Consider the following 27,942-nt stretch of genomic DNA (forward strand, 5'->3'; position numbering starts at 1 on the left):
GTCAGTAACTTGATATCGTAATACAAAGAAGTATCGGCACTTGACGTAGATATTTGCAAAACCAAGAAGAGAGATTAAAACTTCCAAATACTCTTCACATGAAAACCAGGTACAATGTTACCTTGACAACTGAAGTCACTTTGCCAATGAAGTTTCTTTAGTTTTTGGTGAGAGTAGTGAGCAGAAAAGCTTCTCAAATCCGAGTCACCGAGCGTGGGCAGGGTGAGAAGCAGCTTTGAAAGGAGAGCTAGAAGGCTTTGTAAAAAGGAATTTTCAGCTAAATGCCAGAAGTCCACAAGAACTCTTTGTAAAATAGGTTTTTTTTTTTAAAAAAAAAAGTCCTCTGTTTTCAAAAGAAATTTCTGTATAAAGCTTAAGCCAAACCTTTTACAAACAGCATTGCTACTGAGAGAGCTTTAGGAGAAAAGTGTCAGGTCACAGACTGGGAAAAACATCTGAGAGACTCACTGAGAAACCACCTCGCTCAAAGAACTCTGTCACAACCCCCTCCCTGCACCAGGGGTGTCCAAAGGCACCCGCAGGGACAGGGCACTCTGAGTGGGACCCCCAACTCCTCAGGGCCTGCTGAGCCCCCCAGCCACCCCTACCGAGCACCCCCAGCCAATGCCCACCCCCACCACTGTTTCCAGTGCAGTTTTAGCTTTGCCAAGTTAGTCTTTTACATGATTTTCCTTGGTTTAGAGAGATAAAATAGGTATCTACACCAGCTGTTAGTAAAGCTCTTGCAGACAGTGTTGTGAACAGCACTATGGACATTTCCATACAATATACAAACGCACAAAATACAGTACTTGGTTTTTCTGGCAGAAAAAAGGGGGTTCATGCCTGGTGAAGCAAAATGGGCTCAGATTTTAGGCTCAAAATACAGTATATTGGCAAACAGCAGATTTGGTGAGAATGAGGAGAGAAGCTACTTAGACCAACCAGGTTTTCATGTGAGAGCAGGTGGAGGTCGGGAGGGCTGGGATCACAGCAATGCCCATACAAACAGCTGCAGTAAATATACTATGAACCAGTGCAAATAAAAACAGTCAAAAATGCAGTTCACGAGTTTACAAAGTGCAAAACTCCCCAGTCCCCTCGTTGAATAAATGCTCGTCTCTGACATCTTAAACATTGGTTTTAAAGTGGAATGAAAGAGTCCCATTGGTTTGTTTCACATTTTGTGATTTAACATGTTAGAACTATCCCAGCCCTCTTTATTTGCAAAGTGAAATGAAGTTACCAATAATAACTTAATTTTAAAAGGAAAGTCACTATCAAAGAGGAAAAAAGCCTAAAAACTTTTATTAATTCCAGACATTTTACTGATGTCAAATAGGTTTAACTAAGCATGTAAAAACTGAGATCTTAATACAAAACCCTTTCCATTTAATTCAAATATGCTCCACATTTCAAAGCCAAAAATAAGGCCAATTCCTTTGTTAAATCAAAATACTGCAGCGACAAGTAAAGCTTGCAGAAGTCTAGAAGCATTTTTTGTATTTTTTTTTGATTTAAAAAAGGAAAATTCAAGATTCCTTCTGACTATAAAACTTTCCTTTCAAAATTAAGGCTTTTACTTTGTCCTTTTAAAATCCTGGAGGTGTCCATTCTCCCACGGTCCGTGGTACAGACACTGCTTCAGTACAGCTCAATGGACACAGTTTTTCTTTAGAATGCTTATTGCACTAAAAGATAGCAAAACAAGTTGTCAGTTTCTTTTTTTTAAAAATAAACATGATTACATTTCTAAAAAATAAAAGTTGATGTTGACCATATGTTCTGTAATAATTAAATTAAAGCATTATTATTACTCTAATAAATATAAAAGAAACAAAAGGAAGCTAAACTTCAAACACACATACATATGAATCACATTAAGGTGTGAGAGGCAGCAAGTAAAGTAGCAGGTTTCTTTTTTTTCCAAAAAGACCTTAGCTCTAAAGTTTCAGTTCTGGTGGTTACTGTATGCCATCCCAGAAAACCTGGGACATCAGATCTCACGTGAGGCTTCAACAGATTTGACTTGCCAGATAGGAAAAAATTGAAACTTTTGGACTAGGTAAAACAGCAGCTTTAGTAAATTCCCCCAGGGAGCAAGAAGAGTTGGGTCACTACTGCCTGCACATGAACCACGAGCTTCTTGGATTGCTTTTGAAAGGGAACTCTTGGAGCTGAGAACTCCAAAGCTGTGAGAAAAGACACAAAGGCAGCCATTGGCTAAATTAGGTTCAAATTATTGGATTAGTGTGCAAAACATCTTCCCCCCCTCACTGTTACCTAGCTAGTGCTGTACATTCCAATGCACTTGGATATGTTCATATTGCTCGATGGCAATACTGAGACAAGGATTCCTCAATGCACGGGGGTTAAAAACTTATTTTCTTTTTTGCACACTTCCCTTCTCCAAACAATCACTGTGATTGTTTCTAAAAGGTGGTTTGTTTTTTGTTTTAAATTACACAATAGATTTTAGTTTATTATTACTATCTTTTTTTTTTTTTTTTTTTTTGCAACAATAGTTGTGCTGCCGAGCAACTTGAGGTAAAGGCAGAAGAGGGTTAAACTACGAGAAATAATAATTAAAAAAAAAATGATGGCGGTGGCTTCCCACAGGAGCCCGCCCCAAAAAAGCAGTTGGCTGGTTTCATATTGCATAATAGTGCTGTGTTCCTGGATGAAGTAAACAATCTTCCTCGTGTCAATTTAAGGGTGAGCCTCTCGCCCCTGCACAGCGTCAGCTCCAGCACGATGGGAGGCACAGCCCCTAAACCAACCCCCTGGAAACATACATTGTATGTGGCTTAAGTTCTCAGTTCTCCTCTCCGTGAGTGTCTCCCGGGTCATTGACTTAAGCGAAGTACATCGTGCGTAAGGTGTCTTGGTGAATCTGTACAGCCTTCGCCAGGGCCTGCGGGTCTCGCCCGTTGCTCTGTCCTGACACGTGGCTCCCTTCAGCACTGCAGGGAACGAGGGAGAGACAGGCAGGGCTGTAAATTGTATTAATTCCGATCAAAAAGCTGCTTTCGCATCTCTTTGACAGAATCGCTGAGGTTGGAGATGACCTCTAAGGTCGAGTCCAACCTGTGACCCACCCCAACCTCATCACCCAGCCCAGAGCACGGAGTGCCACGTTCAGCTGCTCGTGAGCACCTGCAAGATGGGGACTCCACCACCACCCTGGGCAGCCCCTTCCAATGCCTGACCACCCTTTCCATGGAGAAATTCCTCCTGACGTCCAGTGTGACCCTCCCCAGGCACAGCACGAGGCTGTTTCCTCTTTACTTGTCCCTTGCTCCCTGGAAGCCAAACCAGCCCTGGTTGGACCCCCCTGTCAGGGAGCTGTAGAGACTGAGAAGGTGCCACTTTTCTCCAGGCTGAGCCACGCCAGCTGCTCCCCATGGGACTGACTCTCCAGACCCTTCGCCAACACAGCACCAGTGACAGAACTGGACACTGAGAAATGTCAACTCTCATATTCACACAGCAACCTTGAGGCTTTGGATAAATCTCTTCACCATGGCTGCTCAGCTTGTTCATCTAAAAATAAGCCTTTTATAAAAAAATTGATGGCTTGAAGGCTATAAAATATTTCTGACGTACAGAGTTAGGTAAGTGGAAGCACTTAACGTTTGGTTCATTCATGACTACTCCGATCCTAAAGCAAAAAAATTAAATCGGTGGCTTGATTGCCTCAGACCACGTCAAAGTCATAACAAAATACTTCAGTAACTGAATTCTTTTCATCTGAGTGTTATTCAGTAGAATCCACCAACCCACTCTGGTCTGATGCAGAGCAGCAGCTGCCAGGAGCGATGATCTTAACATCAGTCCTAGAGGTGACAAAAACCGAGCGGGAATCACCCGCAGCCAGGTGGCTTTAGGTCTGACAGTGGATGAGAGCAGTGGGGACTAAACCCTGAGCACAGCCCGTGACGTACCTGTCGTGTTCCTTGTCCACGAGGTGGTAGCGTGCTCTGAATGCCACCAGGTGAGCGTAGTAGGCGGGCGCGGGGATGGAGACGGAGCGGGTGCAGCGCACGTACGTGTGGCACAGCTGGTACGTCAGCAGCTGCAGCTCGTCCGCCGTGAAGCAGTTGTCATCCCACAGGACGTGGTAGTGGGAGGGACGGCTGGTTCCCTGCAGAGATGGGGATGGAGGGTCACTTGTCTGGGTTTCCATAAACAAGCCAGGTGTTGATGTTCAGAAAGGGCCTGGTTATCTACTGTGAACTCCTACGGAACAGCAGCTGAACGAGTTCAGCTTTATGTCAGGCCCAAATGTATTTAAAGATGAATAAGTGTCACCCCCTAATTTTTTAAGACTTTGCTAAGCCTTCTGATGTTTGCATTCTTGTAACAAATTTTCTCACACACAATTCTGTAAATAACTTATGTTTTACATTCTTTCATGGAGGAGGAGAGAATTGATGGACTCTTGGTCTGTCCAGTGTCATTGGAGAGGTGGCACTGTCACCCTCCAATCCACTGTCACTTTTGAAAAACTATAAATGTTGGAGTCAGAAAATAAAGGTCCCTCTTTTTTGTTCACCTGGAGAGCAGCAGTGTCCATGTCGTCATTTCGTGTCGTATTACGACAAGTAAGTCTAACATATACATGATTATATTGCTCTAGATGTTCTTGCTTGGATAAAACCCCTTCTACATAAGCCTCAGTGATCAGCATCTGCTCCCAACATGACTAAACCACAATTACAGCTCCTTTTACCTACCTTCAATTAAACTGTTTCTCACAAAACATCCCAGAGAAACACCCAGTGCTTTTAAATCCTTCCAGTTCCTGAGCACCCTAACTGCAAGTATGAACACTAGAAACTCAAGTTAAATCTTACAGTGCACCTGAATTGGGTAAATAGCTGTGCTTCAGCCAAGCTACAAGTCTCTCCTTTTGAAACAAATATATCTGGAGTATCAATTTAGTTGAGGTTCTTTATGCCTCGCTATATTAAACACAATGAGCTGCAACTACACCCAGCATTTTGCCTCAACTTTGATACAAATCTTCTTCCACGGGGCCAGAAAGCAGCTTGCTCAGACACAGTGTAAAGGTTGACAAAAAACCCATTGAAATAATTCAAAACTGGAAAAGAAGTCATACCCAGCCAACCCAAGCAAAACTGATGACAATGTGGTCAGACTCACATGACAAAAATTTAAAGAGTCAATTTTTTAAAAAAAATATTTTAAGCAATAGCCTGATACAATTTGAAATATTGTTTTAGAAATAGTAATGTTACAAAATAAAGTGATCTCTTAAAAACAAACTTTAAAAAGCACCACTTATCATCAGTGCAAATTTAAATGTGCAGCAGAGACCACCTGTTAGGCAAATCCTCCTCTAAGTCTCACAATTATGTTTTATCTCAGATAAAACTGAGCTAAAAGAACATATCCCTGCTAAGTAACTTTTTGTAAACAGGTGTCACGAAAAGACAAACTTTAAAAAGCAACACTTATCATCAGTGCAAATTTAAATGTGCAGCAGAGACCACCTGTTAGGCAAATCCTCCTCTAAATCTCATAATTATGTTTTATCTCAGATAAAACTGAGCTAAAAGAACATTTCCCTGCTAAGTAACTTTTTGTAAACAGGTGTCACGAAAAGAAGGAAAACTATTTGTTCTAAATTCACATTTACTTACACAAAGCATCCATACCTGTATTCCAGCATGGCTACAGAGGTAAAAATCAAACTCGTAGGGGTGTGTGATGTCTGTATCTACAGTTGTCCCAGCTGGAATATTGCCACTTCGTCCGACCTAGAGAAGAGGTTTGGTAAGTGCAGCCTCAGCTGTTCATACAGCTCAACTGTAATGAAAAGTACAAGTTTCTATTCACCACTGGCAAGGTTTCTGCACATCAAGTGCCACAGAACTGTTTGGAATGTGCCACTACATCAGCCTTGGGGGTGTGACAAGGACACTGGATGGCTCTCCAGCACCTTACACAACACTGCACCTCCAGCACATCAGAACTTCCCAGCTCAGACTGAGGAGCTGCAGACATTTGTGTTTAGAATTGTCAGCTTCAGTTTGGATTGATTAACTCAGAAAAAAGGTTCCACCATTTTGTACTTTCTTCTATTAGTGCTGGAGATTGGTCCTGAGTAGTCACACGGATTTTAGCCCCAATGTGATGTTGTGGGGGTTTTTAACAGACTTAAGGCCAATGATTTCTCAATTTGGGGCCCCATTTTATCAATCAACACTTCCCTGCATGCACATTCAACCAGATGGACAGAAGCCCACGCTAATATTTTCTCCAGCAGCCTAAAGGCTCCTCATGAAGCTTTCCCAAAAGGCTCCTCAGAGGGCAGTGATTACCCTTTCTGTTCTGTCAGCACAGAACAGCCGTGTATGATGTCTCTTCTGCACCACAATGTAGGTTATTCCAGGCTGGTAATCCTTCTCCAAACTGATGCAGGCTTCTCTAATGGCCAGCAGTTCATAATATAAAACCTGCAAGCACAAGAACAGAGGAGTTTAGGTTTTCCTTCCCCTGCATTCTACACACAACACCTACTAGCTCAGTGTAGTTCACAGGTACAACTTTGGCACACAACTGGTAATCTCAGAAAGCACTTAGAGATATGTGATTCCCCAAATTTGAAGACTTCTCCTTCCCAGACAGGAAAACAGCTGCAACTCTTCTTACCCAACAAGATGAAGAAATTTTCAATGATTTTGTGTAAATGTAAGCAACTCAAACACTACAAAACAAGAGCTGCAGCTACTACGGAGTAACAGAATCTTTCAAACCCACAACTGAACCAACCTGTCGGAACTGTCCCTCAGAGACCCCGTCCCTGTAGAAGATGATCCGGGTGGGCTTGAACCGTGTTGATTTGTAGAACTGGATGAGCAGCTCCCTGACCATGGAGGCCAGGTCCTGGATGATCTCCTGCCGGGGCCGCTGGACCCTCACCGTGGCACAGTACCGGCTGGGATGAGCATCCATGCTGCCTACAACCTGTGGGGAGAGTGCAGCAGGGGAGGCTTCAAGCTCAAATCGATGCCAAAACAAAACCAAAAAAAGCCAAGAGCAGCAAGTACAAGATGTTTGTGCTAAACAACAACCACAGTAACACTTTCAACAGGAATTTGTACTTGGTACAGGTTTAACACCTTTTCCACCAAGCATCCTGAAATGCACCAACAGAACTTGGCTTCTTACTAAGGCATATTTTTATAATCCAGACAGACATTTTCTCACCTTTAATACTGAGAAAAACCTCAGCTTCCCTTAGTTACTTTAAACACAGATGCAGTTTCCTGCAATCAATGGCAACTAAAATACCAAGGGGACAAAGTAGGAGAGGACTGACCAAGCCTCCAATCACCACCTTGAGTTCCTGGACTGTACCAACACAAAAGGTAAGAAATATCAAAAACATTTCTGCCAAACCAGGCCTTTAATGACACTTTTCTCCTTTAAAAAAAAACCAAAAAATGTCACTAGCTAAGTGTTGCAGTAAGGAAGAAGAAGCATAAAGAAAGGCCTCATAAAATCAGGCCTGCTCTGGCTGGCCTGTCATTTCTTCTAAGTCAAGTTAGCATTTTGCAGGTTCCTATGTGAAAGTAATCCTGGTGTGAGCAGTTTGTTAACATAACAATCTATCCGTGGGTAAAAAACAACTAGCACCTGGATAAACTGTTTCTGCACCGTTAGATAGAGAAAGGAAAACTAGCACTCACAAACCTTCCCTGCAGGTACACACGGAGAGTTTGAGTGACCAATGAATACAGGGTAACAACTTGTAATTAACCAATAAAGTAATTGGCAAGAAAACTACTAACCAATTGGAGTCACACACGAGGTCTGTAAAACTGTATAAAAAGGAGTTATGTGAATAAAGAATGGGCTTTTTCCACCATGAAGAAAATGGAGTCCTGTGTGATTTATTCCCATAGCTAACGCCACCAAGCTGTGTTATTTCCTTGAGAATATTTCTGTTGAAATATATTATTTAACAATGCCATTTTACCTTGATTTAAAAATTAAAGAGCTAAGGAACGACTCTGAAGTATAAGGCAGTTTTTTCTTTTAAATACATGATTTTTAATATCATTGGGAATGTGTACAAAGAACTGGCATAAGCCCTGAAAGATATTTGATATGGACATAGTCCATGAGTTGCACTTACTATTCTAACATTTACCCACAATGAAAAAACACCATGTAAATTTAATAAAACTTACAGCAGCAATGGAAGGCTTCTTCCCATCTCCAGCTGGAGGGTGAGTGACATCAGCTCCCAAAAAGATCACTGGCTGCTGGAACACAGAAGGTCTTCAAAAAGAAAAAAGTGCTAAGTCACACTCGTAGCTGAAGAGCTGCCACAAGGTCATCGCTCACCGTGGGGGTTGTTTCTGTCTCAGCCTTATCAGGTACCCGGGCCAAGGCTCAACAATGGGATCTTTGTGCACGAGAGGTGAACTTGGAACCCTCCCCAGCAGAGCCCAAAACACACTGCAAACACACTGCCAGAACTGGGGCATGACTCTGGTGGGGAGCAGCCCCAGGGCTGCAGCGGAGCGGCACAGCCGGGGGCTTCAGAGGCCCCACGTGAGCCTGGGGGTCCCCCGAGTCCCACTGAGCTACAGCACCAGCACACACATTATACTGGTCTGCAGGACTTGAGCAGCAGGATGGTCTTATACTGCCATTAAAATATTTTTCCTCACACAACTGTTCCTCATTTCAATTTTGATACTGATCAAACATTTGACAAGAACCTTGGCTGAAGACCTACAGCACAGGCTAACCACCACTGTGAGCCTCTGCTGGAAGGAATTTAATTCTACTTCAAATACCACATACTATTATCAGAAGACTATTTTAATTTAAAACGTGGCCACATTTAAATTTTGGGTGCTAAGGAGCAAACGTAACCACATCTGTTAAAAGAAAATCCAACACAATCTGCAGAGTCTTACCGTTGATGAGGTACAAGGATGTTGTTGATTCCTCCTAGTTTAACATTAATCTTCAGGCACAGATTTGAGAGGGTCTGTGGAGATGTTTTAATGACGTTCTTGACCTGAACACACTGTGTGGCCATTCCCAACAGCGTGTCTCCCACGCGCTTCACCTCCGCTGGGAAGCAAACACAACGAGACAACTTGAGTCCATTTGAGGTTATTGCTGCATTTTGATCTCAGATAAGTCACAATAATTCTACTGTACAAACCGTGCAGTAACTTCTAACTTATCTGCGTACTCAGACCTGCTTCCAATTCATCTCCAGACACAAAACAGTAGTGTCTAATACCTAAAGGATGGTTCTGAGTAATTTTTAACATATGCTGGGCAGCAGATTTCTCCGAATGACACCTGACTGAAGAGGTAAAGACAGAGGTGTGCCCTTACCATACACAGGCGTCTTCCCTGGCAGGATGACGATGATGAGCTGAAGCCCTGAATAGGTGTTCTTGAGGTGTCGGAACATGGGCTCCACGCTGTCTGCACCCTGGGCGTACTTGCAGAAGCAGGGCTGGCCCTGGATCGGCATGCCGGCGTCCTTGGAGATCTTGCGCAGCTGGTCTGTGAAACCCCTGCGGAGGAGCAGATTTTTGGATTTTTGCAGCAGCAACAGGACACAATAATCAAAGCACAAAGGGACAGAGTCGTCAAAGGAGGATGATTCCAAATAGTTTTTAAAGCAGCATTTAAAAAATGTTTGTTATGTGAAGGGTATACAGCTGTGAAACACCACAGGCCAGAACGGGCTAAAAAATAGTCTAGACAGTACTTTGTTCAAGGTGTCAGAAGGGACTATATACAGTGATTTTACAAGACAAACAACCCACGGTGTACCCAGTATAGTGCTTTGATTGTAGCTTCCAGCATGGAAGCAAACCAGCCCAGATTCTCATCCTAACATCTCACATTAAACCCAGGTAAAATGCTCGTTGTAATCCTACATTCATGTTTCACTTCTTTAAGAGAACAGTCCAAAGCCTGAACCACAACATGCCTTACTTCAGAATTTCTTCTCTGCACTGTCTCTGTGTTGCAAAGCAAGCTATGGCCCACATCTTGATCTCCACCCCAGTGTGGAACTGTTTCCCTCTCATGTCCCACACGCCGTGGCTTGGTGTTGCCACGGTTCGATTCTGGGGAAACAAAAGCAACAGACATTCAAGTGACTGAAAAGAAGCAGTCGGTGCTATTTGCAGTTTCAGGATAACAAAGAGGAGTTTATTATTCATAGTCTGATCCCTGTAGAGTCAAAGTGTACAGGAAATCACTCCTCAAAATGGAAAGCAGAGGAAAAGCCAAAGCCTCACCCGTCCTCCGTACTGCAGCATCGGGGCTGGGAGCACACGTCCTGTCACATGGGCCATCTCATCCCTCACCTTGAACTGGAACTCTTGGACAAATGGATCTGCATCATAATTTGCACTTCTCACCTAGGAGAGATTTTTCCATGTTACAGAAGTATCTGATTATAATCCATATAATAAACCATAGGCTAACAGGAACATTGCAGAAGTGTTCTTACAACAATTTCATGGAAAAAGGCTTAGACATGTCTGCTCAACACTATCAACCCATCCCCAATGAAAACAATCACTACCATGAGATCCAATGGATGTGGTCATTTCTGTTCCCTTCATTACTCAAGTGCTCATTTTCAGTTTGTTCATTCAAAAGCATTTTTTGAGCATTTCCTCACAGTAAATTAAGTGTTGAGATGATGCAATGTAAGAGCCTGTACTATGGACTCATGCTATCATTAAATGCCATTTAAAATAAATCCTATTAAAAAAGCAGTTAAAATCTGTTAAGTTAAAGGACAAGAAGGAATGAAAAGCCTAGGAAGTTTTGCACGGATGTAATCCAGCCCAGTGTCACCCTGAGCAGTGTCCCATGGAGCTGGGATTGGGGCACTCACCAATCTGCTGATCTCCTCCTGCCTGTCTGGGGCAGACCTGGCTGTAGCTTTTATCATGGTTGATGTCTGATTGTCTGTCAGCTTCTTGATGCACCTCTGGCCAGCCACGATGTTACACACCTGCAGGGCAAGTCAGAAGCATGAATTCACACCAGAAGCACTCAGATCACACCACACTGTACACACAGGACAGTAGCTGCCACTATAAACCCCAACGTGTTTGAACAACTGCCTGTTCCTTCTCGTATTTCCACACTTCAAAGCATGGTAGGATGCAGACAGTGTTTAGTGAGATTGAAGAGTGATGAACATGTAAACTCTTTGTATTGCAAAGAGCATAGATTCTCAATGTTTTGTAAACTGATAGAACCTACCCAAACCCAGCTGATCTATCAGAGTAAGCCTCTTACTTCTAAAGGCAGGTAGGTGTGTTTTTGTTCCTGTCCCACTTGCAGACAAGGAAGGTGAGGGTATTTCAGCTGGAGGTTGTATTTCTCTCTGAAATACTGTGCTACTGTCCTCTCCACAGTCTGGCCATTTTCTAGCTGTAAAGGAAAGCTGAGAAGACAGATATTTTAGTAAAATATTATTTGTCAAATAACATCATCCCAGAATGAACGAAATATCAGGTCCTGTTACTCAGTGTGAAACTATCACACATTTCATGCTCTTACGTTTGATGACTTGCAGGCCGCCTCGTTACGTTACAGACACGGTACTTCCTTCTCATTGTCCCACAGTGAGTCACTTCTACCTTTAGACCTGCATAAAAGCATCAAAAAAAAACACCCTGATGCCATAACTACATAAACATGTACACAGGAGACACAAGGTTTTAAATGATAGAACATAACAGCTTTAGGGTCAGCATCAAATAGCACAAAGAAATTATTATTCGCCCAATATTTTTACTTTCATTATAATTTGAGTTCTGACTAATCCTGATGATTATCCTCACAAATAAATCATGATGTAAAATATTTAATGTTCAATGTCTTCTGAATTTCATTTAAAAAGCATTGACTGAACTCGGACAGCAGTTTTCACCATATCCTCATGTTCTTATTCTTGTACATCTCTCCAAGCTATCAGTTCCAATAGAACTGAAATTAAAAGGACAAAACCAGGTTTCTACTTTATCATTTGTATCCACAAACGTGGATACAGCTTTGTATCCACATTCATCCTGTAATTTTCTTTAATTTCACTGACCAAGTTTTAATTTTGCATTTTGAGAATCTCGTCTCAAAGCACCCAGCCTACACACCAGAGCCTCTCCAGACTTATCTCTGCCCACGATAATCATGACAGTGGCAGCTCCAGGAGGCTCTGGGGGCTGTTGCTGTGACTGTGCACACGCTGTGCTGTTCACACAGAGCAGCCTCAACATCTGCTGGGAGCACTGAGCTTATCACACGAGGGCTGCACAGCATGCACACGCTGCTGTCCCTCCCCAGCTCCACGGGACAGAAAGCAGCTAAAAACAAAGCCTGGGTATTCAAAGGATTCACCTCCAGTAGTAAAGTCTAATTTTAGTGAAGTCTAGCACTACAGGCCTGTGAGAGAGCAATTGGATGGCTCATCCTCTTGATGCTCGTGTGGATTGTGGACCACTGAGTGAACACCACCCAAAATCAGGTCCCCAGGTACCAGACTGTGTTCAGTTTACAGGGGACACAGACATCACAAAGCAGCACTGACTGTACCTCCTTGTTCTCTGACAACACTAATTGCATCAAGAACATCAGTATTACTCAGAGTAAAAATAAACCACCACTGCCCTGACACGGCACTAAGAGAAAATAGAGAAAAGAAACCATGGGGCACTGTGACCACAGACAAGGGCTGATGAACACAGAGATACCTGGAACCCATTCCCTGCTCTGTCATTACTCTGCTGTGACACTACCAAGGCAGTGCCCTCCCCCAGTGCTGTCACACACAGCCAGCTCTAATGCAGGGCTTGTTTTGCTGTACATGGTCACATCCTGGCTGGAGCTCTCAGACTCTACAGCAGCAAAGACGAGTCTGAGAGCAAAGGGATAACTTTCAATATTTTCTGATTATGGTAACAGAGCCTCTGAGGCACCTGAGATCAAGCAGAGGCAGTTTCTCAACCTCCAGTTACCTGCTCTACAGAATAAAGACAGGCAGATGTAAAAGGGGGCATGTTAGGACTAGTACAAAATAAATTCTATGATTTTTCAGTCATGACTCTTCTGTGAGCACATCTCTTTATGACTACAGTTCAAATTTACTTTTTAGCTGCCCAGTATTTCAGTAGAGTCTAATCTTGCATCAAGTGTTTAAGAGCTGAGCTACTCCAAGGCTTTTCTCTCTGCAAATTACACTGGAATGAAGGATATGGGAAAATACAAACCCAAGTAGCATATATGGAGTGAAACCACTCAAACCAGCAGCTTATGCAATTCCTTTGGAATGGAATTTGGCCTTCAGCTGCAAGTGGTACTTATTTTTCCACAAGGCAATTAGTTATTAAAATCCACTATAACAACACTATTTCAAAGAATCAATGTTAGCCTTGAAATCAATGTTCACTTTGCCACAGCACTGAAACAACAGGAGCCCACACACAATGCCAGGTGGCCTCAGGGACCCTGGGTTAGGAGAGGTTGGCACCAGCCACTTACCTCTGTCCAGGCAATGAACAACATGCTCCCTCTTTCCCTCTAAGCCACTGGGAATGTTTTTCAGCTCCCATTTCTGCAGAGCTGCATTGTTTGTCTCAGGCTTAGAGCTATACACATGGATACTACAATTCTCTTGGCAGTTCCAGGCCTTTCTGATCCATGTTAAACAGGCTCCCAGTTAAAACAACTCCCTTAGAATTAACTTTACTGTGTTACCTGGGACAAAAGCAACCCATTTCTACTCACCCTTTATCTCTTTGGTGAATTTTACCCGATGAGAATCAGTCAGAGGTCTTGGTTGTTCATCAATATTATGAATGTCAAGGACTTCACACATGAACTGAATTACGGGTTGTGCTTTGTAGAAGGCAGTGGCAGAAACTACAAAGAGCAAAATATGAAGTGTAAAAAAATCCAGTCAAGGTATTGTGAAGCAGTTCATGCATCAATATTTCTTAGAATTCCATGTAAACCTCAGGCACATTTAGAAACAGAACACTGAGTTCTGCAAGAGTAAAATATCAAAAAGCCAGCAGAAAGTCTACAGTGACACATCTGTCTCCAGTACAGTCATGCTGCTACTACCTGGAATTTCAGGGGTTTAAAAGGGTTTTTCCCCCAGAGAACATTTATTTCTAGAAAGCTGCAACACCCCAGAGAGACATTCTCTTTTACCTCTGGATGAAGCTGCAGAGATAGGATTAATATCTCTCTACCACAGACTTTGGGATATTAAAAGCTAACATAACTCAACATGCAATGTAATTTTGTCAGTTACACAATCTGCTCAATTACTGAAACAATATCTGGTGTAGACATGAGCACTATTTTGACTATGCACAAATTGTGTTGGTGTAGGGGGAGTGGAAGCCTTGATCTACTCAAATCTCTTACCCTCCCCACATGCTAATGACACAATCACCTTAAGGGACAATAGACTGTTTTTAAGCAGGACAGCTGACTTATTCCATGCAAGGAAGATCATAAATTGCCTTCTTGACAAAGTTAGAAGCAACTAAAACAACACTTTTGTCAGGAAAGGTGAGGTGGGACTAGACAGAGCTCAGACACAAACTGTTCCACACCTTTCAAACTTTAAATGTCAACAACAGAACAGAAACACTCAAGAAGCATTTATCAGTTTTCCAGATCTCGAGTACCAAACATGCCACACATCTGTGCTCATACAACCCAACATTCCTCAGACATGTGTCACTTGAGCAGCCTACCAGCCTCACATGAGGCATCAACCAACACCTCCAGGAACGCCTGAGACTGCTCCAGATTTCTGAGTGACCCCAAATCCTCACTCTCCCCACCCTGGCAGCGTGTGGGTTGTCTCCCACAGCAACACTTTCATGGAGAACCTCATCCAACTGAACAACTGAAAAACCTCCAGTGATGGGATTTGAAGACAATTTCACAGCCTCAAACAAGGAAACAGAACAACAGCTCTGTGAATCACCACTTACAAAGGGCTTCAAATTTCTCATTCACAGCAAGGACTGAAAAACTTCCACTCCAAGAGTTACTACTGCACTTCCTATTGCTGGTAAGAAAAACTTGTCTCACAAAGTAACAGCACATTACATTATCAGTTGGTGTAAATTCATCCTCTTCTACCTGAACTGCAGTTCTCTCAGTACCTTGCATTTAAATACCAGCACTGGTTCTTTTTGGGACAGGTTGAGATTTTCACATTCATTTTTTTTGAAACCACAGCTGCTGTTAGAAAGGCAATTTTACAAGAACAAACTGTGTGACTTCAGTCACACGAGAATCACCCACAATTTACGTAAACCAGAACACATGGACTTGCAAATTTTCAGCAAGACAGCTCAACATCTGCAATATTTTATTATGCTCCAAGCACAACCTGACTTGGAGGGCTCAGTGTAGAGCAAGACAATTTACCTTGGGTTTATAAAGCATTTCAAAGACAGTGAGAACTGAATGCAAAGCAGAGAAAACCTCAGGCAGCACCTGCATCTCCACCACTGACGCTTTCAATGGGGGTTTAACAACTAAATAGTGTTGAGTGCTCACAGGACGAGGGAGTCTGACACAGGCACCAGTTGATGTCAGATCCATTCATCTGGGACTCAATCCAGTGCTGCAGAGCTTATCCTTTTGCATAAGAAAGCCTATTCCAATCAGCCCTATTCAGAGAAGTGTTTGGGGTATGTTTTACAGAGTTTTCTTGGAAGTACTGAGCACCACTCACTGTGTACAGCTGCACAGAGACACAGTGCAGGCAACCTGCCTGTGTCACTGGGGATGCACCAATACTGAAATCAAGCAGGAAAACAAGCCCAGAGCAACTCCTTCTTATGCAGGGTTGGTTTCTACATGGCAGCTAAATTTCTGCTCAAACACTGACATGATGACAACTGGCAAGGAAAACAGACTAGAATGTCTAGGTAGCCCTTGCCATACACGTCTGGTGTGAATCTCAGCCCTGAATCTCCACTTACCATCGATGTTGAGCATCATCTTCCACATGGCAGGTCGGACAGACTGATGGAACCCAAACCAGACCTCCCTGCCTCCTCCCAGGGGGTGGTCATAGCCTTCTGGAGCTGAGAAGAAGGAGCGGCCCACAGGGGTGTACCTGGTGAAACAGGTGGCCACACATTTATGTTCTTGTTTTCCAAACATAGAATTCATGTAACAAAGATTATAACACATGGCATTATTATTTTTTGGCATTTTGTGCACCAGCAATCTGTGCCAAGAAGCAAGTATAAACAAAATACCCTGAGTGCTTCTGTTCCTCTTGCAGTGCTTTTAAATTTAGACAAAAACATTTACTACTTTTAGCAATGCACAAACCACTTTCAGTTTTTACAACAAATCAAGAACTAAGTTAACTTACCCTTCCTGATCTTCAGCTTCAAGAAAGTGGAATCTCCACCACAGCAGATTCTGTACAACAGCATTGTCTATACTGGCCTGATCATTAAATATATTTTTTCCTAATTCATAGGGAACTTTTAAATACAAGATACATTGAGAAAAGCAAAAACTATGGGGGAAACACAGAGCTAGACGAAATGATGTTTCTCTCACAGGTAGAAAACAGCTGCTCCTGAGCCTCCACACCTCCTGTTTTGTAATGCACAGGCATTAGTGCAGAGGCTAACATCTTCAGATCTGGGGAAGCTGAGGAACACTGGATTCCACAAAACCACAGGGCACTTTTTTTGGGAGTCAGCTGCACACAGTGAAACCTAGCAGAGCTATCAGTGAAACCTATCAGAAACCTGCTCAGAGCAAAGCCATCGTGCTGCCTAAAGCCAACAAACTGCAAAAGTAACTTTCATTGACCAAATCAAGCAAAATTAGCCTTTTCTAAATTTCAGGGTTGTGAGATAAAATAACAAATATGAGACTTTGTTAGGACAGGTACCTGGTCCCAGCCACGTATTGCAGATATGAGAAGTGTGCACTGGTGACAGTGTACCAATGGATTAAAGAGGCTCTGCTTTTCACAGGCACTGCCATCACTTGGCTCAAGCTGAGCAGAACCAGGACAGCAGTGCTGCAGCTCACAGGAACATCTCAGCATCTCTATGAAGGCCTCTTATAAATGCCTGATGTTTCTTGATCTTTTCCAACACACACATCACCTGCTCTGCCTACAGAAACACTTGTACAGGACTGACTCCAAGCTCCCTGATCAGCTGCAGAGGGGAATGAACAGTTTCTCTTTTCACCTGTGAAGAAATGGGGATGAAGGTCTCCCAGTGGGGATACTTCAGGTAAAGACAGACTGCAGGAAGACAGTGAACCTACTTCATGGAGGGGAGGTGTCGTAGCACCACATCGACAGCATGAACAGGGTTAGTGCTGATAGGTTTGTCTAGTTCCAGAGGCTCAGGCAAGGTTCTTCCTGTCAAAACTTCATGCAGCAAGTGCCAGCTCACCCGAGAAACAAACTTTATTGACACTTTGAAGGGACGATCTTTTCCACCTTCTCCGGGTAGTGTCACATCCAAATCCACCTGGCCAGGGCAGAAAAGAAAGAAATAAAAAGCAGCTTTTTAATCTGGAGTCTGGTAGCCTTGAGATTCCACTCCTTCCCATAACTGGGCCAGAGACTCAAAACCTCAGATATTGAAGACACAGCACATTTGAGGAAAGTACATTATCAAATGCACAAAGTGAAGAGAACTGGGCCCCGACCAAGCAGAAGAGGATAGAATAACTCTTTGTCACTTCAAATCATAAAGCAATACATTCTAGAAAAACTTTGGCTTGTTTTTTTCAATTCATCCACAGATCATGTGTTACAGTCTGTAAAATGAAATGTTTTAATAGATTTTGCTGTAGAAAGCAGCTACTAAATTATACAGGAAGTTCTGAATGCAACTATTACATGAACATTTACATACAATGGAATTTGCAGGAAATGCATCAGAAGGACTCAGTTTCAGTACAGATACTGTAAGATACTTCAGCTTTTCTGAAATCAGCAATATTTAAAGTTGGGTTTTTTTTTTTCCTTTCCTATGAAGCTGGTAAAAATATAACATCTTCCCACTTATCTTACCCCAGTAGTGGCCACAGGAAGTGGATTGGCTGTATAGAGGCTTCTTTTCCCATCATAAACTGGTCTACGGTCCCCAAATATTGTCACTTTAAAATGCTGCACCATAGAGTCCACCACGTCCCTGGAAAAGGGGATATTTACATTGAAAATGTTTCTGAAGAAGGATCAGACCCCAGCTGGCTCCCACTCCCAGGTGTTTTGCTGCAGTAGTTGCAATAAACAATACTTGAGCGAATTATAAACACCCACTGCTATTCCAAAAGGTGCTGCAGATACTTTAACTAAATAAACACTACAGAATAAAATCAGAATCAACTCAAATCCTCAGATACTGGAGAATATTGGTACTGAAATAATTTCAGAAACTCCTAGAAATGACCAAGGCCTTTGTATCTTCTTTATGATGGAAAACAAGGACACTGTTACCTTGGAAAAAACCCACAAAGTGGTACAGTGAAAAAACAGCACAAACTCCCATGTGCAAGCTCTGCCAGTTCATTGTACTGTCTGCAGCAATGTTTATCTGCTCCTCCATGAGAGTTTTGAATTCTGCCTACACTGGTTATAAACCTGAGATGCCCTAACAGAAAATGCTTGGCTTTAAGTCCTTAATAACCTGAGTTTTTATAAAATTGTGTAAAAGCCTGATCCAATTTGCACACAATTACAGATTTGCCTCCCTCACTTTATTATAAATTGATGGCAATAAAGATTAACCTGACACAAGCACTGAAATTACACTTAAAAAACCATGAAGAAATTTTCAGCTTCTACAAAAATGCTTCTTGATGTGAGGAGTAAATAAAACTTTTGGGACACAGTAGACTTTTGGAACACCTCCAACTGTACCAGGCCTTTGGGATCTGAATTCTTTGGGAGGTCTTTCAGTGTTTCAGTGGTGTTTTCAGGTCTTTGGTGTTTCAGTGGCACAGAATGGAAACACTTTCCTTTCAGCACATGCAAACCAGCCTTCCTGCACAGCAGCAGCTTCCAGGCACCACGTCCTGGCCAAGCAATATTAACCCAAAGTACTTCAGGAAGATGATAAATATTGACTTCCTCTTCAAGCTGAATGAGCAGCAGCACTTTCACCTCCCAGCTGGGACGTGGGGAAAAGGAAAGAAAGTCTCCCTTTCATGGCTCGTGATGTTATTCAACGTTCTTATTGGTATAATTCACAAGACAAATGCATCTTCTCACCTGTTCACCCTCCGAGGACACTTATCTGGTTTGATATCCACCTCATAGAGGTAGACATCAATCTTTGGGATTTCAACTTGGAAGCAGTTGGCCAGCAGTTTAATGGGCTTGCCCATGGTGCCATAGCCGGGACGTCTGGGCACCATGAGCAGGGGCTGTGCCCCCACGGGTCCTGCGAAGGAAAAACCCCAGAGATCAGGAGAAAAGCACAACAGACAATCCCAGAACCCACTCCCAGGACAATCGGGGGGCACCAGAGCCAGCACACTCGAGGAAAGGAGATCAGCTGTCTCCAACAGCATGAAATTCCAAACAAACGCTTGCCCATTATCAATTCTTAATCCTCCACCTACATCTAGGTTGTTCTCTTACTCATGAGCTTCAGTGATCAGCATGAATAAAATCAGGAGTTTTGTTTAGGAGATTTCCCAAAAAAACCCAACCAAAAATCCAAAACAAAAAGGAAAAAAAAACCCAAACCCTTAAACAAAAACAACCCCAAAAACAATGCAGAAAGTTTTACAAGTCTTTTCTGAACACCCTGGTAATAACCAAGTGGCTGCAGAGTACAAAAATACAGAAGTAGCTCTGGACTGATGCACAGGATTCGAGATAAACTCTTCATTTCAGTGCCAATATCAGCTTAGTCTTGGAAGACAGATTATTCTTGAACTTTGCTGGCTGAAAATGGATGAAGAGTAAGACCATTACCTCCCATCTAACTGCCCCCATAAAGCCAATTTGCCAGAAGAGTAAAGACTCAGATTAAGACAGGATTGTAAAACTCTTGATTACTTATAGGCTAAAGAAGAACACCCAGAACTGCTGAGAGAAACATCCAAATCTGCACTGAGATGCAGCGCAGAAAAGTAGCTAAAATACCTGCCCAGATTTGTTCCATTCTCATCTATTTAATTTACTTTGCATCATCTGGGTGAGAACCCTCCACTCAAGATTTGCATTACTCATGCCTTACAAACCAAACACGCTAGTAAACACAGCCCATTTCCCAGAATTTCTACTGGTATTTCCACTTTAAAATACCTCTTTCCAGTTAAGGAACGACAACAAACCCAAAATGCTGAGTTTTAAGAAGTTACTCGTGGTACAAATGTCCTGATTTTCAGAGCATTTGAGTGAGGTAGTGCAAAGTTGTCCCCTCTCCTCCTACTCGGTGACGCAGGCAGCGATTCCAGCCCACTCGTTTTCACAGCAGAGTTAAAATGTCAAGTGCTGGGAAAAATGGTTTTTATTTGCCTTTTGATTAATCTCCATAATTTCTGTAAAAAACCCTGTATTATCTTGAAGAAAATCACGTCCTGAGAACAGGTGAACATCAAAGCCAAGTTCCTCTGTAACATTTGTCTGGCTCTACCCAGAAAACTACTGAAAAATTCTGAGTGGGGCTGGCTGGAAGCCACAAGATAAAACAAAACAGAAAGCAAGAAGCATCATTTAAAACCCGCTCACAGACTCTGCTTATGCAAAACTCGTTCCAAGCATCTGCTCTCTTCAACTTTTCCTTCATTTTAATGCTCTCACGTGAGTAAAAGCAGCCCTAGAATTTACTCCAGCTATATTTGCAGAATATAAGCATAAGCAAAAAAGTTACTACTAAACATTTGAGTGGCATAAACAAGTCAACAGTTTGTTTTAATATTCTGAAGACATACACACCACAGTTTATAGTTAGTTCCTATCTGGAGGAGAGAGTAACAAAACGGATGAAATAAAGATAACATTCAAAAAGTTCTTTGAGTCTGGTCAGCCTTGTGTGTCCCACTCACCCTGGAAGAAGTTAGAACCCAGATTCTGGCAAACAGGAGTTAAGCGAGCAATAAATGAATCAGAAGAGCAGGTCTACACATTGTTCAGGTGTAATTTTTAAACATTCAGCTATTTTGCTGTTATTGTGTGAATCATACGCTCCCTTGGACAACTGAACTAAAAAACAGGAGTATGCCAGTACTGCCCAAATACAGGGGCACACACTCAGAAGACCCTGCTTTGAAGAGACCTGCCAGATTCTGTTGTGCAAGTCTTGTGCCAGTGGCCCCAAAGCTGTGACTCAAACCCCAATAAAACACAAATAACGCGCGAGGCTCTGGGGATGGCTCTGCCGCCGATCTATCGGTGACTCACCCAGCCTCATGCCTGAGGCCTGTGTCAAGCCCATGGAAATAAACACACAAACCAAAAACATTCAAAGTACTATTATTCTGCTGAGTACAGGATGCCCGAGTGGCAGATCCTTTCCTTCAAGTCCTTTAACCGTTGCAAAAACAAAGTGGGTCAAGGCTGAAAAACCTTTCTCAAAGCAGCAGCACTGTGAGGCCTCCTCCACAGGGGATGGAGCAGCTCCTCTGTGCTTCCAGAGAGTTCTGCACTGCTCAGCTGCCCACAAATTTGAGAGGAGAAACTTCTTTGTGTTAAGGAAACCAATACTCTGCCGTTACAGCACCAGGTATGTACACCCCATAGAATCATGGAATGGCTTGGGTGGGAGGCACCTTAAAGATCATCTCATTCCCACCCCCTGCCCTGGGCAGGGAGACACCTTCCACTGCCCCAGATTGCTCCACGCCCTGTCCAACCTGGCCTTGGACACCTACAGGGATGGGGCAGCCACAGCTTCTCTGGGCGACCTGTGCCAGGGCCTCTCCACCCTCACAGGGAAGAATTTTTTCCCAATATCCATTCTAAGCCTGCCCTCTGGCAGTGGGAATCCATCCCCCTCATCACTCCAGGCCTTGTAAATAGTCTTTCTCCATCTTTCTTGTAGGCTCCCTTCAGATATATGCCTAGGATGTTCTTAAAAATCCAAGTAAAACCCCCACACCGAGTCTGTTCAGAGCTCAATTCATAAAACCAGCTCAGCAAAGCTCCCAGCACTAAAACTCAACTGATTTATAACAGAAAACAATGAATACACAAACAGGAACTAAAAGTGGTGCCTCAGACAGATTCTTGGAAGGCTTTTGTACAGCAAAGGAGCACGTCTCCAGATCACGGAATGGTTTGACTTGGAAGGGATCGTAAAGCTCCCCCAGCTGCACCGTGGAAGTCCCTCCAACGGTTCCAACGAGCTCTGAGTGAGAATCTTTTCTTCCATGGAAGTATCGATGTTCCAATCAAGCTTAAACACAGCCAGAAGGGACGGCAATTCCTCGGCAGCCCAGCCAGCACACGGACAAGTCTGGCCTGCATCCAAACATTGGCTGCACCTACCTAGCAACCAGAGAAGCCCTGTCGGAATAAAGCCCGAGCACAACGAGCAGGAGCTCAGAAACCTCCAAATGCTTCCAACACACCATTGTACTAAAAACTGCAGCTTCTGGCACACACGAGGTTTTTACAGAATGAAGAAAAACCCTGATCTCCAGCAGGATGCTAATAGGAAATGCAGATTTCCTTACAGAAAGGGCCATCCCCAGCAAGCTTCCAGAAAAAAAATTATCCTCTTTCACACTGTGGCTTCAGCATTGTAAAGCCAAACTCTAATAACAGAGATAACTTAGTAGTTTTATTTTTGTTTATACAACAGTTCTAAATCCAACTGGATGGGTGCTGGAACAGCCCAAAACACATCACCAAGGCCCGAGCAGGTAAATACAACTTACTCTGGCTCAGGAACACGAGGCAGATTTGTGGAACCGATCCCAGCCTCAGGCTGGAGCTGCACTGGAGAGAGCTAGAGCTCTCCACGGAGGGGAAAAATAAAAGACTCCCTTTCACAGGGCCCCTGGCCTCTACCCAGAGGCCCAGCCTGTGGAGCTCTAAGAAAATCTTATCACTAGCAAAAAATAACCTAATTGTGGATTAAAAAAAATACATGGAGAAGATTTGATTGAAACGTCGGTTTCAATGACGGAGCTCCGTCTGCCAGAAATCATGAATTGCCTCATTTCTGTCACTCGGCCCTGCTGGGTGGCGTTACATTATTTATGAGTAATGCAATCCATGTTTTCTAAACATTCCTCCTTGCAATTTAGGGTTTGGTTTTTTTCAAGGTTTTGGATACTAAGTCATGTTCAAACTCATCAAAAGCCAACATTTTGATGCTGCGCTCCGTGACTGCCAAGTGCACAAGCAAATACTGGTGTGGTAACTCATTCTGCCCTGATGGACTTACAGAAAATGCACCGGAGTGTTTTGGGAGAATTTAAAAGACAATCAATGCTTCTGAAGCATTAAAAAAAATCTAACTACAAAATGCTTTAAGCCCAAAAATGCAGCTTATATGCACATAGTGAACTTAATACCCAATTGCTCTAAGACAATGTGCCAGCCCACACAAACCCTGCAAGAGTTTTCCCTGGATGGTATTTCCACAGACCAAAATCTGGAAGGTAAAAATTAGCTCAAGAAATACTCTTTGACACCTTCACCGCTGAGGAAGCAAAGCTCTGAGGATGAAACAATTTGTAAGGTTCATACAGTGAGTCAAAAAACTTCCACAGCAACTCCAGAGGAAATGTGCCACTGTATCTCACAGTAGAATAACTTCTGAAGGCAACTATGAATCACCCCCTTCCCTGCTCCACCACACCCACAAAAACGGGACTTTTAATGGGCCTCCCAAAACCCTACTCTGAATCAGAGAGAGAAAAGCCACTTCTCGGGATTTTCTCTGCCCAAAGTTCGTATGGAAAATAAACAGAACATTAAGGATGCCTGCAGTGCCTCATTAAAAACTGAAATTAAAAACCCCAATCCAACACGAGTTAACATTTTTAACACAAAAAGCTGTGGGCTTAGAAAGAACAATGTAGGACATGGAAATGAAGACAATGGCACTGAAACAACGTGGTTACACCATGGAACGTCCCCTGATGGTTGAACCTCCTTGCCTTTTGGAGTTCTACTGAACATTCTCCCGGTGGAAGTGCAATGCCTGACCTGTGCTGAGAGCAGCTTTGCCTTCACTTCACTTTCCCCACTGAACATTTTATTGCTGTTCCTCAGTTTGGTTCCACCATAACCCACGCCCCGAGCAGCCACCTTCACATCCTGCTCCTGCTTTCAGGGATGTTCAAACTCCATGGACCAGGAGAGCCACAATACTTCCCAGATTCCTTACCCTAAGCCTCTCACACAAACAGGACATCACCAAGATGTCCTGGCACACACTTCCACACTTTACTCCAGGGATGCTCACACCCAATCTTTGTTCCCCTCTCTGCCTCTTTTATCCCATGTTTTCCCTTCATGCACAGAAAACAAAGCTCATCTGGTCTTTTTCACGACAGAGCTTTAAACCTCATTTGCTCCACCAAGGATGGTTTGTGTCCTCCTGCTCCAACACCCCAAGATCTGGAACGTGAACACTGCACTTAACACTTCCCTGGGCATAGGAAGAACCATCCATCGTGCTGGACACTGCCTGAGCCCACCAGGAACACTGCAGCAGCTTTGCTAAAATCCAACACATTGCAGCCTAACAACAGGTAAATTCACCCCAAAGGAAAACTAAACCGTTTATGGGTTCCTCTTGCAAATCTGTTCATCAGGAGACAACGACAATTGCACCAGGTTATAATGAGAGCTTATTTAACACCGTGTAGAAGAGCATCATATGAATTCCACCAGATTGTTAAAATCCCGCACCTTAAAATATTCTCAACCCATCACAACCTCAAGCCAGGCAACAGCTGAGGTAGGGAGTTTTTCCAGCCAAATGCATCATTGTCCTTAGATCTCCAAGTATGTTAGAAAAGGATCTCCATATGGAGATGGGAAGGCACGTTTTGTGTGACACCTTCAGTCTCACTCTTGTGTTTTCACCACCTGTGGTACCTATTCAGGTGACAGACATGGAACTGCAGCTGGCTTTGGACATTCCCTTTGCCACCGAGGTACAGCCAGGGAACTGCTGATTAAACACTGCCCAACCCTGAACCCTCCTCCACTGTTCTGCCGGATTTGGAATAAGTTATCTTCAAAAACTGAATCAGAACTTCCTTCTCCAACCCCCAAAATCCATTTAAACCACAAAGTTGATAAATACTGAGCACATGCCTTCCCGGCAAAAGGGCCAAACGGCCAAAATTTGAAGATTTTCATAGAATCACAGAATTATTTGGGTTGGGAAATACCTTAAAGCCCATCCCATTCCACCCTGCCATGGGCAGGAACACCTTCCCCTGGCCCAGGTTGCTCCAAGCTCTGTCCAGCCTTGCCCTGGCCACTGCCCAGGGACGGGGCAGCCACAGCTTCTCCGGGCAATTACCAGCTCGGGACGATTACTGCAGGCAGCAGCCCCAAAGGCACAGGAATCAGCCCCAAAACTCAGCGTGCTGACACACAGGGGCGAGGTGCCCGGTGCGTGCCCGGCAGGAGCTGCTCGAGGGAGCGCTGCCCGGTCCCGCCGGGCTCTGCGGCTCCGTCCCCCGGGCACCGGCACGGGCGGGTTACGCAAGCCGGGCACACCGGTTATGAAATACCGACGATTCCTCCGCCACCTCCGGCACGGCAAGCAGGGCACGGAGCGGCTCGGCCCCGGCTCTGCCCGGTACCGGGGCCCTGCCCGCTGCTCCTCCCGCCCGATCCCCCTCGGGACGGGCCCGGCCCGGCCGCTGCCCCGCGGCACCGGGAGCTGGGGGGGATGGCGCGGGGGGCCCGCTTCCCGAGCCCGCCAGGCCCCGCCGGGCCCGCGCTCACCTGCGCTGCCGATTTCCATTCATGGAGCTGGGGCGCAGCCGCTCGGGGCTGCGGCGGCCGGCGCGGGGCTGCGCTAGGCGGCGGTTCCTCCGCCGCGCTCCCGGCTGAGGCCGCAGCCGGCGCCGCTCCCGGAATTCCCGGCGCTCCCGGTGCCGCTCCCGGCCCCTCACGCGGCGGCGGAGGCGGAAGTGGCGTGGCCGCCCCGCAGCCCCGGCTCGCGCGGCCGCTCCCGCCCCGCCGCGCGCGCGCGCGCCCCGCACGCCGGAAATCCCGCCCGCGCGGCCCCGGCCCCCGCGCGCGCCCCGGCCGTTCCGGGGGAAGGGCACGCGGCGCCGGAAGCGGGCGGCGCGCGAGCGGCGCGGTTGCCGCGGCAACGGCGGCGGGAGAGGCGGGAAAGGCGGCGGGAGCGGAGGAGCCCTCAGGGCCCGGGCGGCGCGGGGGGAGCCCCGCAGGCCCCGCAGGGAATGGCGGGGCCGGGACACCGCGAAAGCACACACGAGCCCGGCGGGAGTCGGAGCGGAGGCACCGGGGGGTCGTTCCCGACCCCGCGCTGTTGGGGTGTTTGAGTAGGACGCGTTATGGCTGCGGCGTTTTCTCCTTGCCGCAGCAGCTGCCCGTGCGGCGGCTTCGAGGGCTTCCAGCCCGGTCCCCGAGGAGCTCAGTGATGTCTCGTTAATCCTCACCGAAGCCGGCAGAAGAGGCCCCGGGCCCGCCCGAGCGTTCCGGTGCGCGGGACACGGACACGGCACGGCCCGCACGCTGTGCCCGCCCCGGGCCCGGGGACACGGAACGAGCCCGGCTGCGGGAGCCAGAGGGTGGCCGGGCCCTGAACGAGCTCCCCGGGGATGGTCACGGCCCCGACCCCGCCAGAGCTCCAGGAGCGTCTGGACAGCGCTCTCGCACAGGGTGGGATCGTTGGGGTGTCTGTGCGGGGCCAGGCATCGCGCTGGATCACCCTTGTGGATCCCTTCCAATTTAAGGATATTCCGTGATTCATGATTTGATGATTCACTGTATCAACATAAATTCAGAGCTTATGCTTGCCCTGTTCTCATTTTTTGAGACTTTTTAGCTATGTTCAGTACCGCTGCATTCGGGGTATTTTACACAAACTGGCACCAAACAAGCAGAGGGGTGAAAGGGGCATGCGGGGAAGAGATCAGAATGTGACAGATGCAACAGGCTCAGTGCTGGGTCAGGCAGTGACACCTTTATCTCTATTTCCTCTGCCCTCAAAAGATCTTTTTTCTTTTTGTAAGAACAGTATATTGGGTCTTATCCAGGTGGGTTTGAATCTGCTACTCATTGTGAAGAAACAATGTCATTTTTTCTGGTAGTGAGAGGGGCCTTCCCCTGGGAAAGAACTGGGAAGGTACGGAAGAACTGGAATTTTGGGCCAACAGAAGTTAAAGTCCATAATCCAAATGTCAGGGTCATTATTAAGAATTACCATCCTGAAGATTCCCAGCTGAATTAGTCTTTAAAAGCATAAATTTAGTTGTCAGGTAAGTGACACAGTAAGGATTTTAAACCCATGCAAATTAAAGGTAACCTACTAGAATATTTCCTTAACTGAAATGGGGAGTGGGAAATGTGATCTCCAGGATGAAGCAGATACGTGGGAGAGAGGCATCTCTGCAAACACTCATCCCTCAGGGGCAGCACATCTGGCCCCACAGCTCGGGCACTGTAATCAGCACCGGGGCCGGGGCTCAAATGCTAATCTAACACTTGAAACCAGTTTTCTGACCTGTTTTCCAGGACTCCAGACCCAGCTGAACAAGGCACAATTTGCTGTGTGCCTCACACAGAAAAAGCCCCTTTAAAACTGCTGCAGATTCTGTTATGTAGAAGGAATAGTTTAAAATAGCTGATAGAAGCCACAAAGCTGCTCGATGTGTGCAGGACCTGCACGGGTGCCCAGCTCAGGACAGAACTTTCTGGTGCTGCAGTCAGGT

At 45.0% G+C, this 27,942-nt stretch overlaps 1 protein-coding gene across 1 annotated transcript; it reads right to left on the reverse strand.

The window, feature by feature from the left end:
• Positions 1-1,311: 1,311 nt before the first annotated feature.
• Positions 1,312-26,260, reverse strand: AGO3 (argonaute RISC catalytic component 3). The gene is made up of 19 exons (XM_038160694.1): positions 25,985-26,260; positions 19,325-19,496; positions 18,125-18,245; positions 17,368-17,576; positions 16,047-16,183; positions 13,819-13,953; positions 11,596-11,683; positions 11,332-11,479; positions 10,922-11,041; positions 10,314-10,436; positions 10,006-10,139; positions 9,394-9,578; positions 8,961-9,120; positions 8,223-8,313; positions 6,799-6,993; positions 6,348-6,482; positions 5,682-5,783; positions 3,945-4,144; positions 1,312-2,963 (listed from the first exon to the last, which is right to left on the reverse strand). The coding sequence occupies exons 1-19, from the start codon at positions 26,001-26,003 to the stop codon at positions 2,855-2,857; spliced, it is 2,583 nt and encodes an 860-aa protein (XP_038016622.1). The 5' UTR covers positions 26,004-26,260; the 3' UTR covers positions 1,312-2,854.
• Positions 26,261-27,942: the final 1,682 nt, after the last annotated feature.

This window comes from Motacilla alba, chromosome 23, assembly GCF_015832195.1.
Source record: "Motacilla alba alba isolate MOTALB_02 chromosome 23, Motacilla_alba_V1.0_pri, whole genome shotgun sequence".
NCBI lineage: Eukaryota > Metazoa > Chordata > Aves > Passeriformes > Motacillidae > Motacilla > Motacilla alba.

Bases quoted from the DNA above. Each gene is read 5' to 3' on its own strand.
- AGO3 (XM_038160694.1), bottom strand. The intron at 13,954-16,046 runs GTAAGTGGAGAT...TGCTCTTTGTAG, and splicing joins GATGATGCTCAACATCGATG to TTTCTGCCACTGCCTTCTAC. The intron at 5,784-6,347 runs GTAATCACTGCC...CCTCTTCTCTAG, and splicing joins GTGCTGACAGAACAGAAAGG to GTCGGACGAAGTGGCAATAT.